The sequence below is a fragment of the Macrobrachium rosenbergii genome, chromosome 43, assembly GCF_040412425.1.
Source record: "Macrobrachium rosenbergii isolate ZJJX-2024 chromosome 43, ASM4041242v1, whole genome shotgun sequence".
Lineage (NCBI taxonomy): Eukaryota > Metazoa > Arthropoda > Malacostraca > Decapoda > Palaemonidae > Macrobrachium > Macrobrachium rosenbergii.
Window position 1 is genome coordinate 31,916,099 of NC_089783.1, and position 20,526 is coordinate 31,936,624.

Consider the following 20,526-nt stretch of genomic DNA (forward strand, 5'->3'; position numbering starts at 1 on the left):
AACCAGAAAATAAAGACGAAGTTACCGAACCATATAAAACGGTAATATAGAAACAATCTACACCACCTGCCATAGAATACCAAAAGTAAAATTTAAAAACTGTTAAACAAGAAGAGTAGAATAAATCGAAGGAAGGGTAAATAAATTGAAAAACGGTGAATATAAACAAAAATGTGAAAGTAATCAGGAACACAAACGTTTAATTAGCGATAAGGAATCTATGGTCAGATTTTCCTTACTTGTCCCGGCCATGAGCAAGCAGAAAGATGTGACGAATTGGTAAAAGAGCAACATGGTCGTCAGGATTCCCGGGAGGTTAATTGGCATAAAGACAGGTGTCGCTCGGTCACGTTTAATCCCTCAGCTCTTGGCCATGAAGTAGGTACGAACAATCTGTCGGGAGAAACAAAACACAAACTTCAAACAAAGTCGTGAAGACGATTTATTTTTATGTTAAGGCAATGTTATTCATTTGTTGCCTTATTGATTTCTCTACTCATTCAACCCTTTATTCATTCACCCAGATGGTATTCATGAGCTATTCAGAGGCAATAAATGATATGTAACGAAAAAATTTTACACATTAATCCTTGGGATTGTGTCAATACTGCATAGTTGCACTTTGCATAAGTGCACAATGCACACACACTTAGATATAATTTGACAGAGTAAATTGTGCCAACTTACCAGATTCCTCTAAGTAAATATTAAGAGCAGATTAGCTCGCCGAGAGAACAGACAAGGCATAAATCACTGGGCAACCCGCAGACAAGCGCTAATGGCCCAAAGAGGAGTCAAGTGCCTAATTCACTCACTGAAGGATTTACGACTTGCGCAAGACACGATGGAAGAGGAAACCCGGATAGGTTGTAGTTGTAGATATTACAACCACGCGGTCTTGCTGATTATGAGTTACGCTGTGAAAAGGTTGTTCGTTTAGAGTGCGACTCGAATACTTGTGGGAAAACTGGCGCAAAATTAAGGATGCGAAGTTTATTTTGGACTGACTATATGCGAACAAGCAGTTATAGAGATGTAGGTTTTTACAACCAGATATATTTTCGTAACTTCATTTTAACTGAGTAAACCAACACTTGTTTAATAAAGCTATGTTAGTTCCATTGCTTTAATCGATGTCTCTGGTTAAGAGAGTGGATTTTCTCTTTCTCAATCTTAGCCAATACCAGATATTATATATTTTTAATCATACAGGTTTCATTTAAGTAACCTGCTAGAAATTTGGATGGGAATGTGGGAGTGTTACAGAGAAACGGTATTAGCCATCAATGCCCATGTATGCTCAGATACCCTTAGAGATGATGGTGTCAGTTCCTTTTTCAATAATAAGTGGTGGCAAAAATTCATACATATGAATTTCCAGATATTGTGAAATACAAAACTGCGCAATTAAGAAAATCAGTATTATGTCCATCCTTCAGAGCAATCCAGTCTTTACCTGAGTCACTGTTGAATGAGGGAATGTTGAGCTCTAAAAGTCTTTATGAGCCAAAACCTTCCTGGTCATGAGTGAAATTCCAGAAGCTTTTCAGTCATGGATGAAATTCCAAAAGCTTCTCTGATCATGAATCAAATTTCAAAACCTTTTCTGGCCGTTGATGAAATTCCAAGAGCTTTTCTGGCTATGATATTAAAAGCGACTCTGGCCACGGATGAATTTCCAGAATTCGTTCTAGACATGGATGTGTTTCCAACAGTTTTTCTGACCGTGGATGAAGTTCCAAAAGGTTTTCTGAAAATGGATATAATTCCAAAATCATTCTGGCCATGGATTAAATTCCAAAAGCTTTCTCGGTTAATTGCAGTATTTTTCCGGTGATGAGTTAACATTCATAGGCTTTTCTGGAGATAGATGAAAGCCCAAAAGCTTTTCAGTAGACAAAAGTTCCTCGGTGGTGTACGAAAGTTCAAAAGTTTTCTGGAAGACGATTAAGCCCAGATGATTTTCTGCCAATGGGTTTTCTGGCAGTGGATAAAAATCTGCAATTTTTTTTCCGAGGTTGTTGAAAGTCCAAAGCGGCTTAAGCCCAGAACTCTTCTGACGATGAATGAAAGCTTAATGGAAGTTTAGTGAACGGGTAAGCATGTCTGCGTGAGGCATAGGGACCCATTCTCAGGAGAGTTAGGGGGAAGAATGGAAAGAAAAGGTCTTGTGACCAACAGGTAAAGACGAGGTTCATCGCCTTATGCCTCCATGGTGGTCTCATCCAGACTAATCCTTCAATTCTACGACCTTTGACCCCTTTACGTAATCCGTCTCCCTCACCCTTTCCCTACTTGTACCATTTTGAATGCAGGATTTCTGTTTTTATAAACAGATGTATTGTGCTTTGTAAGTTTTTTTTTATTATACTGTGAATAATATTTGCTTTATTCGATAGATGATTTTTTATCAGTCATAATGAGAATACAAGACGAGAGGACTGGCAAGCTTCCTTAGAAGAGAATATGACAGGTGAAAGAAGGATGAACCAGTAATTGGACATTATTCGTCATGACACGAGAAAGAATGAAACAGAGTAAAATAATTTGATGATTACATCACAAACAAGGAAAAGAAAGTGTGCTTGCTTGTAGCTAAGAATGCGATAGATCCTGGTACGGGGCTGAGACAGCCCAAGGTTAGAAACATTGGTTATATAATTATTCTGGTTATGTGATAATTCTTTACTAGCGACGTAAATACTTTAGTCAGTTGAGCGTAATATGATTTAAAGAACAGGATTTTGACTGCATACAGTTACAGACTATTTAATGAACATCATTAATTTTCATTAAGAATATGTCCATGCTACAGTATATTCAAGGACAACAGTATAATACATACAGACATACATATGAATGTGTATTTGTAATAGCCACACATTGACCTCTTAGTGTCTCGATTTCTTCCAACTTTTATGCATATTCTCCTCACTACAAAGCCTCCGTAGGGGGTTAGTACCATCAGTGCGCCTCATGGGTTGCGCTGTAGGCATTACTAAAGGTTCTTTGCAGCATCCATTCATACTATCTTTCTTCCATCCTGCTAACTTGCTGTTTACCCTTTCCTAACAATTATTTCATAGTGCAACTGCGAGGTTTCCTCCAGTTACACCTTTCAAACCTACTCACTCTGTTTCCTTTCCAGCGCTTAATGATCTCGCAGGTCCCAGTACTTAGCCTTTGGCTCAAACTCTATATTCTTTTCCATTCCTCACTACAAAGCTTGAATCCAAAATGCGGCAACATAAAATTCTAGTGAGGAGATTCGAACTCGCGCAAATCGGTTCAGGGCTAGGTGAGAAGAAATTGAGGAGTCGAGAGGTTATCGAGGACAGTATTCAGTGCCGATTATTCCGTATCAGTTTTATATAAAAAATAATTTATTACTTTTTTTTATTTAAGACACCACTAATCTTTCCTGTGATTCATCTAAATTCTGTTTGCGTGAAGCGAAAAAAGGGCAGAAGAACGTTTTAAAATAACATAAGAAAAGTTTTTTTGGGGTGTTTTTCCCTAAACGATTGAGTCCCATTTATACAGACGATGATAAGACTAAAAGGACAGTTATAGGCACAGAGTTCTGGAACTAGAACAGTTGATAAAGAGGAGATAAAGAAAACGACTGCAGTCGACAAGACTATTTAGAGCCTTTCGACATGTTTCCGTAATAATTAATATTCATCCCTGTATGTATCGCCAACTTTAGATAGAAGTTTATCCTTGAATTTCGTGTTCTGTAAACATCCCACGCCCTTCCTGTTTGTCTATGTAAGCAAGCATATGAGCAAACATCTTAATGAGAGAGGGAGTGAGAGATGACTTTTTAAAATGTGAATTCATTAACCATAAAAAGCGATGATACAATTTTAAATATGAAAATTGTTCGCTGGCGAAGACTTGACGAGGGCAAATTAACATGCCCCACATACTTCACAGGAAATCACATGACTGAGTTATTACTCTTGGTTAACAAATGGCTTCGTGCATGCATACGACCTCTTGAGAGTTCTAGACAGTATAAGTTGTAACTAGGTAATAGGCTTAAGGTTTTCATAAATATGTTCATGCATTGATATAATATATGTTTTTACTACTGGTACTAATACGACTACCACTTTTTACTACGGATACGAATACTGCTACCACTAACATCTTTTGATAATTAAAACAGTAATATTCTTTATATGTTCAAGGCCATGTAGAGATAGATCCACTTGGCATATCCAATACAGTGCAGAAATAAAAATTACCCGTTCCTGCCAGTGATAATAGTAATAATAACATAGAGCTTTTTCAAAGTAAAGTATACCTTAGTTTAACTAGACCACTGAGCTGATTAACAGCTCTCCTAGGGCTGGCCCGAAGGATTAGACTTATTTTACGTGGCTAAGAACCAATTGGTTACCTAGCAACGGGACCTACAATTTATTGCGGAATCCGAACCACATTATAGCGAGAAATGAATTTCTATCACCAGAAATAAATTCCTCTAATTCTTCATTAGCCGGTCGGAGATTCGAACGCGGGGCCAGCAGAGTGCTAGCTGAGAACGGTACTCATCCGTCCGATGAGGAACTGAGAGCTTTTTCAGACATAGCTTTTTGAGACATAGGCTATGTACAGATACGTATGTAGGTACAATTTGCTGAAAAGAAAGAGTGAAAGGCAAATCTCTAAACAACTCAACATTCCAGTAGAAATAACAAGGCAGTTCCTCAAACCGTAAAAAGACGCGCGTTCGCAGCGGGCAAAATCACTCTCGACTAATGAAAACACCAATAATTCAGATGACGACATCTCATGAAATGATAACGTGAATCATTTGAATATATTATCTCAGCTGGTTGTCATACCTAGAGTAGTCGCCCGGACCAATTGGTGTTATATGGTTACGCGGAGAAGATACCCTTCATTGTAAAGCCCCTTAGGTTAGGACATTGTCCACGAAAGCAAAAGGACTCTGAGGTTTATCCTGCGCTTTTATGAAAAGCAGTGAAAAGACGCTTGAAGCCGTTTGGCTTATGATTCCAGGGAATAAGAATACGCTTCTTTAACCCCCCTGGCCGGTTAGGGCACAATAGTCTACAAGGCCTGGAAGAACTCCAACCGTATCTCCTCTTGGATGGGGGGAACTTGCGGTGGCATGGCGTGGCGTGAACAAGGAAGGCCAATCCATTTCGCAAATATTTAGACAGAAAATTTCAATAAGGGGACTGATTTATGGCTCCGAGGGGTCCTTTTCACGCTGCTTTTATGGATTCTACATCACAGTGGGTGATAGGTCTTGAGGATGAGGCTGATTAACCAACGTGTTCTCGAGAAAATTATGTTCCTATGGGGCACTCGGTTTATGGTATGTTTTCTGACGAAATTATCATGATTATTGTTACTTCGGTCATTAAGCCGGCTATGTTGACCTTGGTGAGTTTGTTGTCGACTTTCTTGTAGCTATTGTCAGTACTTGGTAGTATCTGTCTTTCATGAATTATGATAACCCTCATTACAGGTTTTTATTAGTTAATGCTGTTGGATCGTGATGCATTTTATCGTCTTGACGCATATTGTTTGTATTTTTTTTTTATTTTTAGAATTCGACACATGTACAGCGCAGATATTTTTTATGTGTATTTGACTTTTGCCTGTTTTTCAAGATCATAAGTCAGTTTAAAGGCCATATATACTTTTATTTTTCTCCGATTCTGAGGAAAGTTAAAGAGTAGGTACCCTTGACTATTGTATAAGGTACAGGTCAGTTTGAATGCTCATTTTTCTCTTATTTGGGTTAAACTTACAAGGTAGGTACTTTTTAGGATGACGATTTTTTTCCAAATTTCTTTCCCCTTGGCTTATTTTTCAAGTCGCTGATAAATTTGGCTGAATTTTTATTTTTTAGCATTTCAGTTTTTATTTGTGTTTAATTTTGATGATAAGTGGAAGGTATAAGGTATCTTGTGGATGAGTGATTGTTTTTGTTGTTTACCGTGACTTTTTTTTTATTAGGTTCAGGACTATTTAAAAGGTCGACATCTTATTTTCCTTTTGGCCCCTACCTTGAGAGTTGGTTATTATATTCCCGCGAAATAATCGTAATCGTAACCCTTTTCGAGGACACAGGTCAGTTGAAGGGCTGAAGGAAAATTTCTTTTTCTGGTTGAAGATGAAACACTGTAAGTCATAGTTGCAATATTTATATTGAAGTTCAATTGCCGTATGTAATGTCGAAGCCAGTAGTAATATCTGTTTGTTAGAAGAGATACAATTATAATCTCTTATTGTTTTTGCTCTTATTGTTGTTTCTGTTGTAGTCGCTATAATTGTGTCGAAGCCATTTGTAATATTTGTTTGTTAGAAGAGATACAATTACAATCTCTTGTAATTTTTGCTGTTATTGTATTTGTTGTAGTTGCTAAAGTTGTGTTGCAAAAAGACTCATAGTACGTGCAGAAGTCCCCGTCTCCATACGTGAAACATACAAAAAAAAAAAAAAATCCGATAACTAGTCGCCAATTCAATAGCAAGGCGCTTCAAAAACCTACGCGAGACAGTCCAACAAGACAGGTTCATGATAAAATCTGCTGTCTGTAAAACGCGTCTTTTCGTGACAAAAGAAGAAGATAAATCATTTTGCGATACGCAGCTTCCACCATTCCGGGGGTCCTAATATGCAGATGGCGTGCTTGCGGTTTGCACGTTGGGTGCTGCATGTTTGCGTGTTTGCACTCCGGAGATTATTTGTTTGTACTTTTGCAGACTGAATATGTTTGTTTCCTTTGCGTCTGAGAGAGAGAGAGAGAGAGAGAGAGAGAGAGAGAGAGAGAGAGAGAGAGAGAGAGAGAGGGGGGGGCGGGCGCTTGTTGCAAATGAACTCCTATAACGACAGCAACTGTAATTTCTTCTGCTACTAAAATTAACGCCATTACTGTTACTGTGCTGTTGATACCATTACTGATAACAGCAACAATGTCAGTATTATTGAGATTAATCTTCTTCTTCTTCCCAGCTTGTTCCCATTTTTATATGGGGATAATAAGAACCCATTATAAACATCATCGAAAAATTAATATTATCACAACAATTCACATGCGTCAGGACTCAATACTCGCTACTTACATTTAACGATAGGTTTATTTGGCCGTAGAGACATACACAGTTGTGTTGGTAATTGAATTGCATAAAGAAAAAGAGATGGACAAACACACGTACACATTTTTAACATCAGTGGTTAGTGCCGATGATATACAGAAAGGCTAATTTCAGACATGTGAGTTGGAACCTGTCATATAGGGAAAAACATAGGCTGTGCAAAAACAAATGTTCTGTAAATTAATCTTGCGAGGATTGAAAATCATTAATTGGAATAGTAACACACACTTAAATAACAGCTACCACTTCAAAGAAAGAAAAAATCATTCTTGAGAAGGTATAGATATTTTTGTTTTGTTCCAGACTTACTGGAAAACAGGAACGCTTGCTTGAAAATCAAACTAGCAGGAAAATCTGTTATAAAATTGTACCATGTATCTTGAAAGGCTTGCAAATAACAGTGTTGTAAAATTCATCAGGCACAAAATGATTTCTCTCTCTCTCTCTCTCTCTCTCTCTCTCTCTCTCTCTCTCTCTCTCTCTCTATATATATATATATATATATATATATATATATATGTGTGTGTGTGTGTATGTATGTATATATATATATATAATATATATATATATATATATATATATATATATATATATATATATATATACTCTCTCTCTCCTCTCTCTGTCTTAAACCAGCCTCAGGGAGAGAGAAAGAGAGAGAGACCTTTTACAAAGAGAGGGAGGGAGACGGGAGACGTGTCTCGATGGGAGGTTAAAGAGGGTAGTGGATGAGACCCACCTTTGTTGTGGCGTGAGGTTTGGGTGTCAGCGATAGCCTTAAAAGTTGCTAAAGTTATGAAAATGTGTTATTGTGAGCAGATGCCATCACGGGACGCATGCGGGTCGTTCTGCCTCTTATCGGATGTGTTCTCGCGGGGAGGATGTCATTATGGAAATAAGAAAAAGGTGGGTGGAACTTTATCGGATCCAGAACAATGCATATAGTACTTTTACTCTCTCTCTCTCTCTCTCTCTCTCTCTCTCTCTCTCTCTCTCTCTCTCTGGCCTTACAGGTTGGTGGTAGTGCATGTGGCTCACAAGTGGATGACCCGTGTTCGAACTTCGAAGAGGGCGAGGAGCGACAGATGAGTACGGTCCCTAGAATTCATCTGTCTTTCTTGACCTAAGCAGTGAATTATGTACCTACTTGTTAGACGACTATTGTGGGTCGCAGCTAGGAAGAGAGAGGGGAAGTGTACACCATCTAAACGGGAGGGCCTCGACGAGATAATCCTCACCCCTACTGGTGCGAAACCATTCATATGATATTCATAAGGTAGTCTTTGTTCATCTGACCGTCTGTCTCTTTGTAGGCTGGAAGACAACGACTGGAAAAGACAGCTTTCGACTAATAATATACTGTAATAATATTCGATATCTCAAAACGAAAGCTTCTCGTTTTCATTATAGGAAGCTACTGAAAAAGAAAATTCAAACGAAAATGAAGCTGTTCAACTCATGAAAAGTCAAGTGGAAAAAATTGCGTAAATGCAGAAATATCCAAACTAAAACCCTAAAAGAGAGAGAGAGAGAGAGAGAGAGAGAGAGAGAGAGAGAGAGAGAGAGAGAGAAAGCTACCAAAATACATTTCTGGATGGCCCGAAACCTCCCCAGAACAAACAGACGCACGCGCACAAAGGAAGACCCTGACAAGCCTGTCCTCCGCCTTGGAAATCAACATGATAACTTCCCATTGCCGACAACAATAGCCTAATTTGCGTGGAGACTCGCGGGGACCCTCTTGGACGGAGGAGCCTCTGTGTGACAGTTGTGGGCTTCGCCCTTCCGAGGCGACGTTTCTCCTCCTGCCCACTTCCCCTCTTTTGCTTATCTTTAGGGCACCATCGATTCCAGGGGCTGCTGTGATTCATTTCTTAATTTCTTATTTTCGTCCCTCTGTGGCTTTATATCTTGTTTCTGGTCTGTGCTCGTTTTTGTTTTTTATCTTTTTTCTGGTCTGTGCTCGTTTTTGTTTTTTATCTTTTTCTGGTCTGTGCTCGTTTTTGTTTTTTATCTTTTTTCTGGTCTGTGCTCGTTTTTGTTTTTTATCTTTTTTCTGGTCTGTGCTCGTTTTTGTTTTTTATCTTTTTTCTGGTCTGTGCTCGTTTTTGTTTTTTATCTTTTTTCTGGTCTGTGCTCGTTTTTGTTTTTTACTCCTACGGAATATAAATGACAGAGAGGGATTTTAGGATAAAAATGATAGGAACCTTTTTTTCCCGGGGGCAGTTTTATGTACAGATTGATTGATGGCTTCTCTATTTCTATGCATCATACAGATTGCACATTGTGAATAATAATAATAATAATAATAATAATAATAATAATAATAATAATAATAATAATAATAATAATAATCTCTGATTTCACTCCATCTTTAATACCTTGCGGTAGGTACTTAAAAATAGTGAGACTGTTTTAAGAAAAAAGCGCTTTATGTTGGCTGAACATTTACTGTGCAATTCTGTCGAAATTTTTGTCACTGGTGAGACGTATGAAGGTTATGCGTTCTCATTTAATTATATATATATATATATATATATATATATATATATATATATATATATATATATATATATAATGTATATGTAATGTAGATATGTGTTTATATATTTATATACATAATAAATAATATATATATATATATATATATATATATATATATATATATATATATATATATATATATATATATAATGTATAAATTGTTTTCTGCCCCCGTTCGATTATTTCTGCCGGTCTCATTCCATAAATGTTATAATTCATTTTGCTTCTACCCTCTAAGACTTTCAGTATTCATTACGTTCTCCATAACATGAGAAGTAAAAATCAGCCGCTTGCTAAGATGTAAGAAGTGCAAGTACTTTCTACACTACAGAAGAATCAGAAGATAAGTGAAATTCCGTTCTCTTCATTACTGTCAATCACTGTGACACTGATGTTCTCATTCCCCAAAGGAAGCGCCTCGAGGAATGAAGAATATCTGTTGTCCTCATTCTATATATCCTGAGTACCGAAGTCAAAAAAGAAACTAGGCTTGGAAGACGATGATATCCTCCTGCGTAGCTGCTGCTAGTCGACTCGCTGCCACCGCGTCCATTCATCTTGTGAGAGATAGGGCCAACCCCGAAACCCACATCATCTGTAGCCTTTGAGTGGCCGTGGACCTTCTTCTTGTACCTGTCACACAGAATCCCGATTCCACTCCATCCGATGCTCTGCGTCTCTCCAGGGACACGACAACGCATCTGCTATCATGTCACTACCTTGTTCAAACGTCAGCTCTGTTTGATCTATGACTCATGAAAAGGATCGCCTGGCTCGGCCGAGGGAATGAGGGTGGGCCGTTGCGCAGGTTGAAATAGAGGCGTTGTTTCAAGGTTGGTTCATCTAAAGGGGCCTATTTTGCCTTTAGATCGATGCTCTACAAATATTGTAATACTCGTAAATTTGTGTTTTAATTATTGATTATTTTATTTACTTTTATCTTCGCGCTGTGAAATGAAAAATAGGGAAATTGTTAATGCGTATGTTGGTTTATTTATTTATGGTTGTGTATTTACGTGTGCACGCTTGTAAGTTCAAAAGTGAATGTTTCTAAACATTTTGCTCGGTTTTCTAAATTAAATACATGAAGGATGTCCTGTTTAAAGTAAACGGAGTCAAATAATACTGTAAGTAAACAGTAAAACAACTGAATATCAGGTTGCAAATGGTTGGAACCCGCCGGTGTAACAAAACTTTATACGAAGCAATTAACAGCGTCTTATGAAAGTTGTAATTTTCTTGGTTTCATGTGAAAAACAAAGAATTGCAAAAAGCCACACCTTTCAGATACCGATTATCAGCAGTTGATCACAGCCACTTTAAGTCAGTCACGTCAGAAACCAAGCAACAAGCATTTCAGTGTGAGCAGGGACTAGAAATCACCATGAGATACAATAATCCAAATAATTTGTAACATTCTTCATCAGTTAGAGAACTAGTCCTGCTATTTTAGAGTAATTCACACTCCTAAGAGATGAATGTTTAAACAACAGTATCTCTGGGAAATGATACAGGTTCTCCTGAAGTAGGGAGAATGACTGTGCAAGAATGGCACGTTTAAATAACTTGACTCAAATAAAGCATAGTTTAACAGAAGGCTTCACTGGATGCAGATAATCATTAATTAATTAATTAATAATTTTTTGCCAAAGTACAAAGCTATCAAAAAGCATATTCCACTTCACAAAATGCAGTTTACAACACTCGAACTTTAAATAGGATTGCACCCAATTAATGCATAAACGAATCAGTTGCATTTAGGAAAATCCCATTCTCTGATTTTTTTTTTTTTTGATACTTTGATGGTCTAGTAATGGCAGAAATGAGAGAGAGACTGGGAAAGTGTCAGTTCTTTTGGATGAAAGATGTGTAGGGACGGATGATGCATAGTAGGTAGGAAGCGTCTGTGCACATGCAAGTTACAGGTAAGTGGCCCAGTGTGTTTTTGGTATGGATGGTTCAGCACTGAACGACCGCTGAAGGTTAAACGATCTTGTGACTTTTGTTTGGTTTCTATTTTTATAGTGTCCTGGGAAACGTATATATATATATATATATATATATATATATATATATATATATATATATATATATATATATATATATATATATATATATATTATATATATATATTATAATGTATATATTTATATATATGTATATGTATATATATGTGTATATATATGTATATATACATACATATATATATATATATATATATATATATATATATATATATATATATATATATATATATATATATATATATATATATATACACCACACACACACACACACACCACCTGTACCAGACGAGAAGATTCCCTCAAGAGACTGCTGGTAGACGAAGGCGAACGGAAAGGACGTATTTGCGACTTTTCCAGACGCCTTTTCAGCTGCCGGACAGCCGCCATAACCTTAGTCATCCTAATCGGTGCTACGTCTTGGTAAAAAAAAAAAAAAAAAAAAAAAAACGTGTATTTTATTAAAGTCTTTCAGGCGAAAACAAGATAAGCTTGGCGCGGGATTAGCGAAGCCACAAATAGCGCGGAGGCTGATGTTGATGACGTTATTTATCGAGATGAAGAATGTCACTGGCGTAAATGGCTGCTATTCAACATGCCAGGGGCATTTCCAGGGCTGATCTGTCATCAATAACTAAGGATGTTTGGATAGCCCGAGTCTTTAGGGTGCCTCGGCCAGTGTTGAGAACGTGCTCTCAATGGAAATGATACTGGAATCCCCGTGAAGAAGGGTTGTGGTAGATTTTTCTTCTCTCTGGATATATATATATATATATATATATATATATATATATATATATATATATATATATATATATATATATATATATATATATATATATACATATATACATACATACATACATACATATATAATATATATATATATATATATATATATATATATATATATATATACAACATACATACATATATAATATATATGTATTATATATACTTTATGTAATACATATATATGTATGTTTGTATGTATGTATATGTATAAACGTAGGGAATTGGCGACCCCACTGCCCACCTTTTAAAGTTGGGATGTATTCAGTAAAAATGTTCTGCTCACTTTTGCTAGGTCAGGGATCATTCCAGGGGCTTACCGCCCACCAGTCTGCCAAGCTGTAAATAGGTACCATTTTCTATTGTAAAAGGGACTTGAGCAAGCAACCTCGTCCCTCGAAACGTGCAGAGGAACTGGAAAGGAAAAAAGGCGTATGATTTTATGTATGTTTGTACGTATGTATTTACATATATATATATATATATATATATATATATATATATATATATATATATATATATATATATATATATATTTTAGTGTTTGCATGTGCGTGCTTGTGTGTGTGTGTGTGTGTGTGTGTGTATTTGGCAGACGAGATAGATGAATTGAAAAAAGACCAGAGATAATTTTTTGAAAATGATTAAAAAGTACCTAAAACTCTTAGACATTAAATATTGCTCTTAACATTTATCAGTTTATTTTTGTTTTTGTCTTTTGGACCCCTAAACATTCTCTGATGTTATCAGCGGTCCTCGTGCTCTTCTTTTACATATTTTTTTTTTTATCAACACCACGATGATATTTACAACTGGCTCTTGCAATAATTCCACTCACCCTGATACGCAGGATTTTTTGCATTCAACTTTTTTTTTTCTTACCAGAAGCAAACCAGTCTCTACTGGGAGTATTACATTACCTTTAAAAGGCTATGGCAATGAATACGTAATATTTGCAAGCGAACGCCGCTGGGACTGACAGCCAGAGAGTTCTTATCTTGCCCAGACCCTGATGGAATACGGAAATAGGATTTATTTTAAGACTAGAGAAGTATGCGTTGGAGAGGATTCCTGTAGTTCGGCGCAGAAGCTGTAAAAGCTAATTGAAAACCGAACAATTAAAGCCTTTAGTGACTTGAAATTCCGATCGAAATCTTTGGACTCTAAAGGGAGTATAGCAGAGTCTCTTAACTAATTGGTATTCAGCATCATGACGGACTTATATTTGTCTTGTGGATGTTTTGTCCAAAATGCACTAGCAGCAGCGTCCGTCTGCCCTTGGCAACAGCAAAACGCTTCTCGGTTATGAATTTGCATTTAGTTTGACCGGAGTAACGAGATTCAGATTTTAAAAGAATAAGAGAGAGAGAGAGAGAGAGAGAGAGAGAGAGAGAGAGAGAGAGAGAGAGAGAGAGTCCCTCCAAAGATATTGTCCAAATAAGATCAAATTTAGTGCTTGAAAATGGGAGATTTATTCGTACATTCCGGGCATCAACGGAAGTGTAAAACCGATTTGTTTACTGTTATGCTCAGCCATAAATATGGTCAATGTGAAGCAAAACCAATTAAATAAAGCATTAATCTACGCGAATGCATTTACTTTATTGCATATTCTGCTCTGAGAATCTACCGGGAGAGGTCTGTTACTTGGACAAAAAATCATCATTCGAATTATCGGAGACTGTTGCCTTGTAGCATGCAGATAGCTTGAAAGGTGAAGGTGTGATGTTGTTCTCTGACAAGTTCTTTGTCGAAAGTACATGCCCTATGGTTATAGTTTTATAATGAAAAAGACTGGAAAAAAAGAAACATACAAGACACAATGAATGATTGTTGCTCTACCCGAAAATCAGCAACCGTAAAAAAGTCCCGGAAATGAACAAGTAAAAAGTCGTTCATGAATGAAAGAAGCAACGATAGTCGCATCTGAAATTAGAAAGATAGTATCTTGATAAAAAATGAATGTCCCAAAAACTAATGACGAAGGCACTATAACATCATTTTTTAGAAGCCAAAACAGAAAATGATTTAAAAGCTAGAAGCCGGCGTAAAGTAAGTCTCACTAGGTGAACAAAGAAATAAAGAGCGTATTTACATTCTTGATAATATTTTCAGATTATGTACGAGTGTACCTCTTGGAGGGGAACGCTCTGACGACCCATCTAAACGGAACATCAAAGCGAATAAAGTTTGAGAAAGCCACTTTGGACGCAGCCAATGCTGGTGTCAAGCTGCTTAGCGTTAATCGCTGTCTTAATGGGATAGCAGCCTCTTGATGCTTTTAGTTGATGTTGATTCGATTTTTTTACTAATCACTTTCGTTTACAGAATTGCTTGCATTTTGTCTTTTCACAGCAGAATTCTTTCTTCGGAATTCGAATTGTGGAAGGGTTACAAACTCTCTCTCTCTCTCTCTCTCTCTCTCTCTCTCTCTCTCTCTCTCTCTCTCTCTCTCTCGCTGCACTAAATGAGTCTAATGCAAAAGTCAAGTCCTATAATTCAAATTCCTCAATAGAAAGCATACTTGATAAAAGTTTATCCTTGAATTTCGTGTTTATGAATTATAAACATCCCACTCCCTTCCTGTTTGTCTATGTATGCAAGCATATGAGCAAACATCTTAATGAGAGAGAGAGAGAGAGAGAAAGAGAGAGAGAGAGAGAGAGAGAGAGAGAGAGAGAGAGAGAGAGAGGTCGACCTCTCATTATACCGAGCAAGCCGATTCTGCCCCTTACAACAAAAACTAAAAGAACTTTGCAAGATTCCACACTGGTTCAAATACCTCATCCATTTAATCATGAGGACGGTCCGGTTTCCAGCTTATTTGGTTACCAGTTCAGGAAATGACGCGGGACACCTAAATTATTTCCTGTACACAGTCCCGTTAAGTCAGGGAAAATTATGCACCAACTACTGATTTGAAGTAAGGCACTGAAAGATCTACAAAATCAGATAAGAAAGGCCATGTGTGGCAATCGTGTACAGCAAGTGGGACTGTCCTTTAGAACAGGCTTCTTTTCTTAATCACTCGGGTAAGTGGACCGTATGAGTCTGGAGTTGCTTGAGGAGTCACGTATTATGAGACTCAGCTCTATTCCGTGATTGTTTCGAAATATACTTGAGGTGAATAAGAAATAGTGCGAGATAGATAAGGGGCTCTAAATAGCATGATAGTGTCTTTCACAATAGCTATGATCGCACTTTCATCTTCCTAGCGCGGCTAGGCGTGTCAGACTCTTCGAGATTTTATCTAAATATTTAAATATGATTTGGAGTTAATCAGGGAGAGGGCAGACAGACACATACACAGACAGGATAAGGAAGGGAAGATAGTGAAAGGTGAACAATTAAAACAGGAGACAGTAAAAAAATGTTTAGTATTTACAAAAAAAAAAAAATTTTTTTTCGTAAATAACTAAGATTAATTGTAGCCAAGACAAATAATAAAAACAAGCCTAGTGTCAATGTAATATCCAGTTGCAGACAAGCTGGGTTTTAAACTGTAATAATATTTTGCATTTGAGGGTATATATTGTAATTTTCGGAGAAGGGGCGCCTTTTTACATCGGCTAGTGTATACTGCAATTTTGTACTGACTGTCTTTTTAACTAAGAAAACCAATGCAGGTACGTGGTCTAAAACTGATCAACACATGAGATAAAAACCGTACCAGTAATTACAATAACAACACCATCAGCAATAACACAACAGTAATGATCATAGTAATAGAATAGCTTTAACATTCTCAACATTTACCTGAATAAATAACTGAAGACATCAGAATCACCTTATCAGCCTGCGAACGTTGACCGTCTCCAGACATGTGTGTCGACACCGAACACTAAAAAGTGCTAGAAAAGTGTCGGAACACTTGTTCAAGAAAGGAAGTATAGAATATCAGTAAGACAAGTGTCGTTATCAAGCAGCTGAGGAAGAAAAAGTCAAGGCATCTCATATATCGAAGAAGGATCGCTTATGGGAAAGGAAGGAACTCGGAATAATGCTTCAAGCGCCCGATTTCTCACAGGATGTGGGAGAGGGGGCCTGTGTTCAGATAACCATTCATAAAGAATTTGTATACGTAATATACAGTCAGAGTTGTGAGTATACATATTGTATAGGGTTTGCTGTTCTTCCACACAGGCAAAGGAAGAGAGAGAGAGAGAGAGAGAGAGAGAGAGAGAGAGAGAGAGAGAGAGAGAGAATGTTGTCAGGCAGCCAAACATTCACAGCCTCTCCTCACTTGATGACCCCTTTCCTAACGAATAAACTTTTACTTTTGCTGACTTCAACATTGAATTAATGACTCGCTTGCTAGTCGACTCCAGTTGGTTTTACCCAAGGTGGAGACGGGTGTGGAGTTATCAACCTCACCCCGAAGTATTTGCTGGCAACCAAATTACAATTACCTTTTATAACCAGGGTAATAAGTATTATATATTTTATATATATATATATATATATATATATATATATATATATATATACAGATATATATATATATATATATATATATATATATTGTAATAATTTGCTTAATTTTTCTTTTATTCGTGGCCTTTTAAAGTAAATTACTTTCAGTTAATTTAAATTTTATTTTATTTCTGTGCCACAAGAAAAGCTGGTTAAGGTTGTTTTCGCTCCTACCGAAGGTTTTCTATTTTTTAATTGGTACCTCGCCCATGAAAGTTTTGTTCTCTTTTCATGTAATTGTTTGGCAGAAATGCTTATTTGGTGATTCCCCTTTCGCTGCCTCACGTTTGGTGGGGACTATTGGCTGAGGATGAAGGCAGTGTGTATTCGGCTCCCTATCTTGGAGGTTTTTGGAGACCTTTTTTTCGTGCAGGATTCGCCATTTGAATTTTCGTACAGCTTTGAAGGATTTCCTTCTGTACTTCGGAGGACGTTGCTGTTTTTTTTTTTTTCTCTGGAGACTGTTGCAGCTACTTTCTGAGGGACATCTCCTTTGCTGCGGTCGGACGCCCCTCCCGTGCGTTCTGGAGGGTACTGCCTGTGCTCCCCTGCATCCAGTATTCAACTTTGCATCCCTGGACTCTCGTCCTGCGTGCCTTCGTCCTGCCAACCTCCGGAGTCGTGAAAACGCCAGAAACCTTTTTGATAGCTGGTAAGGATATAAACTGTGCACTTTATATAGACGTTGCTGACGCGTGTCAGTGTGCTGTATCCTCCGGCTGCAGACTCCTCGTGATTTCAGGATCGTTTTGGACAGCCATGTGTGTGGTTCTGCGTCTTATATAAATTCATCGTGCTTTCACCCAGGGCGTGTGTTAATTAAGATTAATATCGACGGTTATTTTTAGGTGGTTTATTATTATGTATGTAATATTAAGGTTTATTTGTAAAAATTAGGATTAAGGATTTTCCCCCTTTCATTCTCTCATACTAAAGTTTTTCAGGGCTTTCCTAGGAATAGGTTGTTTTCCTTCCTCCTCCTACTTGCTGTCTCTCGATCTATCGTGTGAAAGAGTTTATTTTAGGTGAAGGTTTTTGTACACCCTTATTCAGCTCTTTTTGTGGGGTTTCATTTAAGTAATTATCAATATTTTTTGTGTAATAAATAATTAAGTTTTGTTTAGCATTTTTTTCGTTATCCTCTTTGAGTGTTTTTTTTTTTTGCTCTGTTGGTGATCTTGCCCCTTGACTTTAATTAATCCTTTGTGGCACTGATCGTAAAAATGAAAAAGAGCCTGTTCTTGCCACTTCCTAAATATTAAATATTTTTGTGAACATAAGTTCATTACAATATATATATATATATATATATATACAGTATATAAATTATATATGTGTAAATAAACAAATAGATCACATAATAAAATTGGCAAATAGAAGATAATACATTTAGGGTTGTAGCAATTAGCATTTTGAGGATTTATTAAATGGGTAAGATGGAAGAGGGGCAGAGCTGAATGACACGAGAGTGGAAGGGGTTAGCGTAAGTTTAGATTGCTTGTGGATGTTATGGGTGAGGGAGTAAAAAGAGGCTGGAAAATGGAAAGATGCCAGGTTATGCAGATAAATGGAAATCGGGAATTATGAAAAGTCAAAGAACCGAAGCAGTAGATTGTTATAAGCATTAGGGAGCATATATTTTGGATACTGGTAGGATGACAGAAAAGGTGGGTCACTTAGTAGCACCATGTGTGCACAAAACTAGGAGGACTGTGTAAAGTTATTGTTGAAGCAACCCTCCTTTATGGAAGTGAAGGGTGGAAGTTAAAAGTGAATGAAAAAAGAAAGGTGGAAGCAGTAGAAATAAACTGTTTACATAAATCTGAAGTAAACTAGAACTGAAAGAGTGAGAAATGTAGAGATACAATGAAGGCTTGGCGAAAGGATTAGTGTAAGTGCAAGGATGGACAATGGTGTTTTGAGATGGCCTGGTCTGTATGAAGATGAGGGGCTGACAGCTTGGTAGAACGAGTACACAAATCAGAATTGTTAGGGGGGAGGATAGGAAGACCTAGAAAGCAGCTGATAGTTGAGGGTAAAAGAGGTATTGGTAAGGTGAGTCTGCAATATCCAGGAAGCAGTACACACACACACACACACACACACACACACACACACACACACACACACACACACACACACATATATATATATATATATATATATATATATATATATTGTGTGTATGTATGTGAGTGTATGGATGGGGATTTGTGTGTGCGCGCGCGTGTATGAAGTATATATCCTGTTTTCTTTGTAAACACCCATGTGCGATGTATTTTAGTGAGCACACGGTCAGAGTATAATGTTAGTATCCTTGCAGTGCGGTTTTCTTCCTTACAGAAAGTTATCCCCGAGCGCAAACACGTCAGCAGTATTCAATGCTCGTACTCACAGATGGTTTATTGCGCTCACACAAAAGTAGAATTTTAAATGACTAAGTCATGTTACCAAATACTTTCAGCAGATGTTTGTCTCCCCCGGAGGAACTGCGCTTATCCCTTGTTGTCTGTGCTTGTCTGTACGTATATGGCGGTATGGCTGTGCATTACGCAGACCTTTGAAACTCATTAGAGTAGGAGTTTAGTGAGTCAGTATTTAGCACGGAACAAGAGTGAAGAAAACTAGTGAAATGAAGTGTTTTATTTTGCTGTAGTGAAGCGGTTTTCCCATCTTGGTAATTTGACCTTCTGTGAAGCTGTCATCGGATTGTTACTGGTTAAGTTTCTAAGTTTTAAAGAATTCAGCTAGATGTTATACTCATGCATGCTTGCGACGTAGTGCGCTGGCAGAATAATCCCAGTCATTTAACCCAATATGTTCAGCAATACCAGATTTTGGACAATAGTACCTAAGATTTCTATCACCCTAAACCCGAAAAATCACTTTGAAAACATTCATGGCATTAGGCCTACTGCTGACTGTTCTCGAGGAATTACACCCGCAGTATCCAAAGACAGGTCATCGTTCTTCAAAGCATAAAAAGATGAAGGATTTAGAACTGGGATCGGGATCTAATTAGGTTTGCAGTTAGTAACCCAGTCTCTTCGAGTCGACGAAACTTCCTTAATAGACAACCGTAAGGGAAGGAATCACTAAATAGGACCTCATCTGTCGAATACAAAATTCTACAGCTTCCAGCTACAGAAGGTCACAGCTGAATTGATTAAGGGAACCAAGTCTCTCTCTCTCTCTCTCTCTCTCTCTCTCTCTCTCTCTCTCTCTCTCTCTCTTATGTTTCTTTTTTCTTTGTGAAAATATATGTTCAATGTAATTTACGATCGAGGGAGTCGTCTCACACATGTTTTTGCTTGCTAAAAACGACTGCAAAAAATTGAACAGTATTGTTGTAGTTGTTCTTTTGTTTTATGCAACTCATGCTTGGGCCGTCTTTGTCACTCACTAATGATACCATCGCGTTTCTGGCCTCTTGTTCTGAATATTTCATCAGTTACAACAAGATGATGTAATGGCACGACTTTCACCCCACGTCGGGTAGATAATGCAAGAAAATGAAAATGCGAGAGCAAGCAGACAGGAGAAAAAA

The 20,526-nt window shown here is 37.4% G+C and overlaps 1 protein-coding gene across 6 annotated transcripts in view; it reads right to left on the reverse strand.

The window, feature by feature from the left end:
* Positions 1-20,526, reverse strand: part of LOC136828746 (acetylcholine receptor subunit alpha-type acr-16-like) — a 63,062-nt gene that overhangs the window by 13,562 nt on the left and 28,974 nt on the right. For all 6 annotated transcript variants that reach the window (XM_067086953.1, XM_067086955.1, XM_067086956.1 and 3 more), the window contains exon 2: positions 240-393. In XM_067086953.1, coding sequence (XP_066943054.1) covers positions 240-327 — 88 coding nt within the window. In that variant the 5' untranslated portion in view covers positions 328-393. The remainder of the gene's footprint in view (positions 1-239; positions 394-20,526) is intronic.